At 34.8% G+C, this 6,709-nt stretch overlaps 1 protein-coding gene and 1 pseudogene across 1 annotated transcript; one reads left to right on the forward strand and one right to left on the reverse strand.

The window, feature by feature from the left end:
- The first annotated feature begins 2,726 nt into the window (after window positions 1-2,726).
- Window positions 2,727-4,973, forward strand: LOC143604726 (PHD finger protein ALFIN-LIKE 5-like). The gene is made up of 5 exons (XM_077081120.1): window positions 2,727-2,818; window positions 2,921-2,953; window positions 3,875-4,103; window positions 4,193-4,328; window positions 4,700-4,973. Exons 1-5 carry the CDS (start codon window positions 2,728-2,730, stop codon window positions 4,922-4,924), a joined length of 714 nt encoding a protein of 237 aa, XP_076937235.1. The 5' UTR covers window position 2,727; the 3' UTR covers window positions 4,925-4,973.
- Window positions 4,974-5,752: 779 nt separating this feature from the next.
- On the reverse strand, window positions 5,753-6,705 carry LOC143604724 (protein PLASTID MOVEMENT IMPAIRED 1-RELATED 1-like; annotated as a pseudogene).
- Window positions 6,706-6,709: the final 4 nt, after the last annotated feature.

Here is a 6,709-nt window from a genome sequence, read left to right on the forward strand (position 1 = left end):
AGAGGCTACTTCTTAATCGTTCATAGCAGCTTCTTAATGGTTAAAAGATAACTAATTTAAAATGGTTAATAGGTAACTTGTCTGAATAGTTAAGAGGTAACATAATATTATCTCTAGACTTAATGTTACCTCTTAATCATTAAGAATATATATAAACTATTAAAATGTGGACTCTTAATTGTCATTAAGGGTAGCCTTTTAGTGGTTATTAAGAGTCTACCAAATAGCTCTTTTGAGAATATTTAGCAAAGGAAGACTTGTGATACACAACATTTTATTAACGTTTTGGGAAACCCCCATTACCGATCGATCCATTTGCAAGAACACTTGAAACTGAAAAAACAACCATAGAGTAAGAGATTCGCATAAATAATAGTAAGAAGTGCTCATAACTAACACAATATATGAATAGATGTCTAGCATATCGTTTTCCAACATAATATGGTTAAAGCATTTACAAGATCAAATGTGTTAATCAAGTTTGCATATGCAATCATTGTCGTCGTTAGCTTGTTTTAGATCTTGTCATGAAGACGTTAGACAAAGTCTTGCGTTAGGGTGAACACGGCGTGCTTTTGGGTGGCACACTAATCACTCTGGTTTGTACTTCTCACTCTTCCATGATCATTGTCGTCTTTGGCTTGTTTCAGATATTGCATGAAAACTTTTGACACGGCCGTGGTTGATATGCTCTTGTTTTGCCCCAAGATTGGTCCAACCAATGCCTAGCTCGTGCTTGCCTTTAATTCCCGATGATTTACATTTTTTTCCCTTTGTTTCTCATTTATATATCCAATCTGGCATCCAAACCGATCTGGTTTAGACCCAAAACCTATTTTGTTCAACTCTAGTTCTATACGACAAGCATATATTATAAATAAATAGAAAGCTAGCTTAATTTTATGAAATATCACTATTACTATTAGTTTTTTAACTTTTTTTTTTGAACGTCAAATAATCTCACGTGTAAACCTACTCTTTCGAGGCTTTGTCCAAAGTCGACTCATCAACCGTCGTGAGACCGTACCCCCTGATGCGCTGGAACCGGATGGAATCTGTAAACCCTCGCCCCCTTTCGGGTTCCAACCAGGGATTAAAGCCCTAATTTGTATCTTCACTTAGTTTTCCTTCGAATTGGCCAAAGTGAGAATCGAACATGCGTCTAGAGATGTACAAAATCGTTTTTTCACAAATAGAACCGGTTTAGTTTTTGCATATGCCAAACCGGTTCGGTTTAGAAAATGGTTTACGCATAAAAGTAGTCAAACTGATCTAAACCGGTTTTAATGAAAAATACCTAAACCGCTATACAAACTGGTGGTTTAGTTCGGTTTCAGCTAACCGTTTTTTTACACCTCTACTTGCGTCTCCACTAACCAAGGACATGCCTCCACTAATATTATTTAATTAATTATTTAAAATTACTAAAAAAGAAAAAAAAATCATTTATTTATTATTATTAAAAAAAAAGGAAAAAAGATACAAATATGTAACCCCAAATTCACCGCATCTTTCTCACCTTTTGCTTTCATTCACTCATATATTTAAATTATAAATTAATAAAAATATAGAGTTAATGACCATTTTCGTCCATGTGGTTTGCTACTTTCGACGCTTCAGTCCAAAAGTTGAAATTTTGTCAATTTAGTCCTCATAGTTTTAAATATTAGCCAATTACGTCCCATCCGTCTAACAGCATCCAGCTATGCCGTTAGTTTGAGGGTATTTTTGTCTTTCTCCTTTTTATTTTGAGTTAATGGTCATTTTAGTCTCTGTGGTTTGATACATTTGCCACTTCAGTCCAAAGTTTGAAAATTTGTCATTTTAATGTTCAGTTTAATTCAGCTTTTTTTTCTATAACCGTGAAGAGCATAATCCAAGCCCAAAACCATCGAGCAACCTCCAATAAAGGTATGCATTTACTATGTCGACAATACTAATCATACCGCCTCGTATTTAGTTTCTAGACATTTCCTAAACTCTCATCCATTGTAGAATTCAATGGTAAAGTGGTCAAGGTAATTTCCTGAAACCGAATTGTACATAAAAAACTAAAAATTGTTTCTTTGATTAATGCATAATAGTTGATTTCGACCCAGATTTTCGTTACGATATATTAATCTCTAGACCCTAACTATTATGCATTCATCAAATAAACGATTTTTAATTTTTTCCGTACAATTCAGTTTCAGGGAATTGCTTTGACCACTTTACCATTGAATTCCATCATGGGGGAGAGTTTAGGAACCGTCTAGAAACTAAATACGAGGGGAGAGGGTATGAATACTGTTGTCGACAGGGTAAATGCGGACCTGTTTTGGTTGATGCTCGATGGTTTTGGGCTTGGGTTATATGCTCTTCAGGGTTATAGAAAAAAAAAACTAAATTAAATTGATAAATTTTCAGACTTTGGACCGAAGTGGCAAAAATATCAAACCACAGGGACGAAAATGACCATTAACTCAAAATAAAAAGAATAAAGACCAAAATACCCTTAAACTAACGGCATAACTGGATGCCGTTAGACGGATGAGACGTAATTGGTTAATATTTAAAACTATGAGGACTAAATTGACAAAATTTCAAACTTTGAACTGAAGTGGCGAAAGTAGCAAACCACAGGGACGAAAATGGCCATTAACTCAAAAATATAAGTAAACATTCGTTGATTGATTTTGTAAAAATTATTATCATCAATTAATCAAAGAGTTGGTTTGTTCGTTGGCGATGGAAACAGCGTACAATCCTCGTACCGTGGAAGAAGTGTTTCGTGATTTCAAAGGCCGTCGTAATGGCATGATTAAAGCCCTCACAATCGGTACTACAACCTTCATTGTTATTATTATTATTATACTTCAGTTTTAACTATATAATAATACAGGGCTTCTGTTTTAATATATTTTATATTTCTTTATTGTAGATGTTGAAGCATTTTTTCAGCAGTGCGATCCTGGTACGCGTATTCGTTTAACAATGAATTTTGTTGTTCGTTCAGTTGTGTTTGTGAACGTTGATAATGTGTTCGTTAATGTTTGTTTGTTTATGTTTTTAGATTAAACCAAAATGTATATTAACTATAATACAAATATATATGTATACACACACGGGTATTATGTGATTAATTTATATGTAAAATTAATGTATGAATATGAATGTTAAAAAATATCACCAACAGAAACTTGGTAGCCGGACTGAATCGTTGACACTGACCATCCTCGGTTAACCAAATCCAATTAAACACGCTTTGTGTTCGTGAACTGTTCACCAACAAGTTTATTTTCTTAATGAATGAACACACACATGAAATTTCGTTGGGTTAGTTGTTTGTGAACCGTACGCTTTCTCAGTAAAAGCTTAACAGACGAACATGAGCAAGGCCTTGTTTGGTTCGGTTCGGTTCGGTACAGTTCGTTTACATCTCTAGAGCTAAGTGTTCTCAAAGAAAATAAGTAGGATGCGCGTCTATATGTTAAACTGATAAATCATATCTTTTCAATGGATAAGACCTTGATACTTGAATTATAAATTTAATTCGTTATACGTATTTTTTAAAATTTAAACGACCATAAATGAACGAAAAAACACGTATTAATGTTTGTTGGTTTAGTAAAATGAACAAGGCATATGTTCATGAACGTTCGGTTCATTTTTAGGCCTAAGTAAGATGCATTCATATGGTTTTTTTGCTGTAATGTAAGACTTCATTCTAAAGTCTTTATCTTTCTCATCATTGTTTTTAAAACCTAGTGTGAATGATTCTATATTTCAAGTATCAAAATCATATGACTGATGACTTTTGTAGTTTTGTTTATAACAAGGCACAGTCTTTTAATACTTTATATTATAACAAGTTATATATGTTAATTTATTTCAGAAAAAGAAAATCTTTGCTTATATGGATTTCCCAGTGAGCAATGGGAGGTTAACTTACCTGCAGAGGAGGTCCCACCGGAGCTCCCTGAGCCTGCGTTAGGAATCAACTTTGCACGAGACGGAATGCAAGAAAACGATTGGTTGTCACTGGTTGCGGTTCACAGTGACGCGTGGCTACTTTCTGTCGCGTTTTATTTTGGTGCCAGATTCGGTTTTGATAAAACAGACAGGTGTTGTGATAGTGTTTAGCTCATAAGTTACTATTATTTATATTAATTTTAATAAAAACATAATGTGTTTAACATATGTTATGATGCAGGAAGCGTCTGTTTAATATGATTAACGAACTCCCGACAATCTTTGAGATTGTGAGTGGAAATGCTAAGAAACAGATGAGAGAAAAGTCGTCGGTGGCACATCACAGTAACAACAAATCCAAGTCAAATACTAAAGGGGTAAGATTTTAGTTTTAAGTTTTTAAGTATATATATTTATTTTAATCATTTTTTAAACCGTGTTCTCCCTCGTTCGAATCTGCAACCATCGTTGATGAAGGCTGATGAAGCCGATGTCATTGAACGAGGGAGAAAGGTTGCAGACGATTTAGGTTTATTGTCGTTTAGCAGGGGTGGGTGAAAACGGGGTTAAAAATGATTAAAATAAAAAGAAAATAAAAAAGACAAAATTGCCCCTAGTTAACGTTTAAAATAAACGGGCTAAAAAATAAACTTTTGAATAAAACTGGAAAATGTGATCAAACCTTTGGGACGATTTTAGCAGCTTACTCTGTTTGGTCGTTTTTATGATTGATGTATATAATGAACAGAGGGGGTCTGAGTTGCACGGTGAGATTGACGAAGAAGAAGAAGAGCATGGTGATACGTTGTGCGGGGCGTGTGGGGAGAATTATGCTTCGGATGAGTTTTGGATATGCTGTGATATGTGTGAAAGATGGTTTCACGGAACTTGTGTTAAGATTACTCCTGCGAAAGCCGAACATATCAAGCACTACAAGTGTCCGAGTTGTACCAACAAAAGACCGCGACCTTGAATCTTGGTGGTTACTTTTGGTGTTAAATCATGTTTTTACTAGAAAAGATTGTTGATTTTATAATGTTTGGATCTTTTGTCTTTCTGTTTTTAATTTAATCAACTCTCTTTGTTTACTATATTTAGTTACTATGCAGAATGCAATTTATTGTCTTTTTCTTTTACAATATCAATTAAATGTGCATTTGATTGTAATGGTTTAGATTTGCTTTTGGATTACTTAATTACACAAGCTACATTATCTCATTTCCTATAATCAATTAAAAAACACTTGAATACATTAACAAACATAATTGAACGTAAACGAACAGACAAGCATATTAAAATGAGTGAAAAAACAAGAAATAAATATTTAACAAACATAATTGAACGTAAACGAACAAACAAGCATATTAAAATGAGTGAAAAAACAAGAAATATATTTATTTGCTCATTTAACTAAATGAACAAAAACTTTTGTTCAGTTTGTTTACAAACCTAATAATATATTCTCTTATTTATTGAAATTTCATATATTCTCTACAAATTTGTAAAATTAGTTATGAATTGTAAGGGGAGCAGTTGTAAATGCCAACCAAATATTAAAGACTTATAAAAGTATGTATATATATATATAAAATCATCTACCTAAGAAACAAAAAATATTGTTTGTGTGTGTGTATAAAATAATTTACAAGAAAATCACAACCACCAGAAGTTGAAATCACACCACTCCTAGAATTAGACACCATATACACTTTACAGTGGGTTTGGTTTGGTTAAAAGTAACAAAACATTGATCAACAGACATAACTTAATAATGTATTATAGTACCATCATCAACATAACTTTATACAAAACCTGCACCACTAAGTAACTTAACCGTCTCGTTAGCGATAATAACATTCGGGTTCCTTACAGGTGGCTCCGCATTCGCCTTACCTTTACCCTTTGATGATATACTCCACAAACTACCACTTGACTTATCAACTTTTGACTTAAGTGGATGTTTTGCATTCTTCTTTCCCATCCCATTCGCAACCAACCACCGTGATCCCGCCTGCTGCTGTTTAGCGTTTGAACCCCATATCGTGAACCCCTTCTTATTTGACCCCGGTTCAGGTGCAGGTTCGGTTTTCACACCCGCAAGATGAACCTCTGTGATCTTGAACTGAGGGACCGGTTCACTTTCTTCAACCGAAACTTTCTTTTCTTCAACTTTTACTTCGTGGGCCTCATCTTTTTCTTCGGGTTTATTACCAATGAATAAATGGAGCTGTAAATTTTCGGTTTTGGTGGAACGAAAACGCGTTCGACTTGAACGAGAGCGAGCATAGGAGTGCCAACGGGTTCAAAGTTTCTTAACGGATCACGAAGCTGAACCATTAACGCCACGGTGAAATTATTACCCAAAAGACCGCCTTTTTTCGACCCCTTTTTACCGATTCTTGAACGCATTTGATCATTTGCATGATGAGCAGCGAGAATTCTTGAAGTTCTTTCTCTGATTTCATCCCCATCGTCGATTTCACCAGAATCCAATCTCATCCATTCATCAAGAGTAACCGATAAACCCATTATCCCATCCATGTCATCATCACCGTTACCGCCACTTTTGTTTTTCACATCCAACAACTGCAACCCACCCGTTCCTTCCAAACCCAACGACCCGTCTAAATTTACTCTTTTGCCCTCAAGAGCCGAGATTTCACCAATGCATTTTGGGCTTATGTTCGACGGTGCATCCTTATCCGACATGCCAGACTGTATTCTTAACCCCTCGATCGATAAAGCTTCGATCTTGTTC

The sequence above is a fragment of the Bidens hawaiensis genome, unplaced genomic scaffold, assembly GCF_021521415.1.
Source record: "Bidens hawaiensis isolate Kalapana, Puna unplaced genomic scaffold, B.hawaiensis_p1.1 tig00066307_1, whole genome shotgun sequence".
In the NCBI taxonomy this organism is placed as follows: domain Eukaryota; kingdom Viridiplantae; phylum Streptophyta; class Magnoliopsida; order Asterales; family Asteraceae; genus Bidens; species Bidens hawaiensis.

Coding starts and splice junctions, on each gene's coding strand:
- LOC143604726 (XM_077081120.1), top strand. CDS start 2,728: ATGGAAACAGCGTACAATCCTCGTACCGTGGAAGAAGTGTTTCGTGAT. Junction 2,819..2,920: donor GATTAAAGCCCTCACAATCG/GTACTACAACCT, acceptor TCTTTATTGTAG/ATGTTGAAGCATTTTTTCAG. Junction 4,329..4,699: donor CCAAGTCAAATACTAAAGGG/GTAAGATTTTAG, acceptor TATAATGAACAG/AGGGGGTCTGAGTTGCACGG.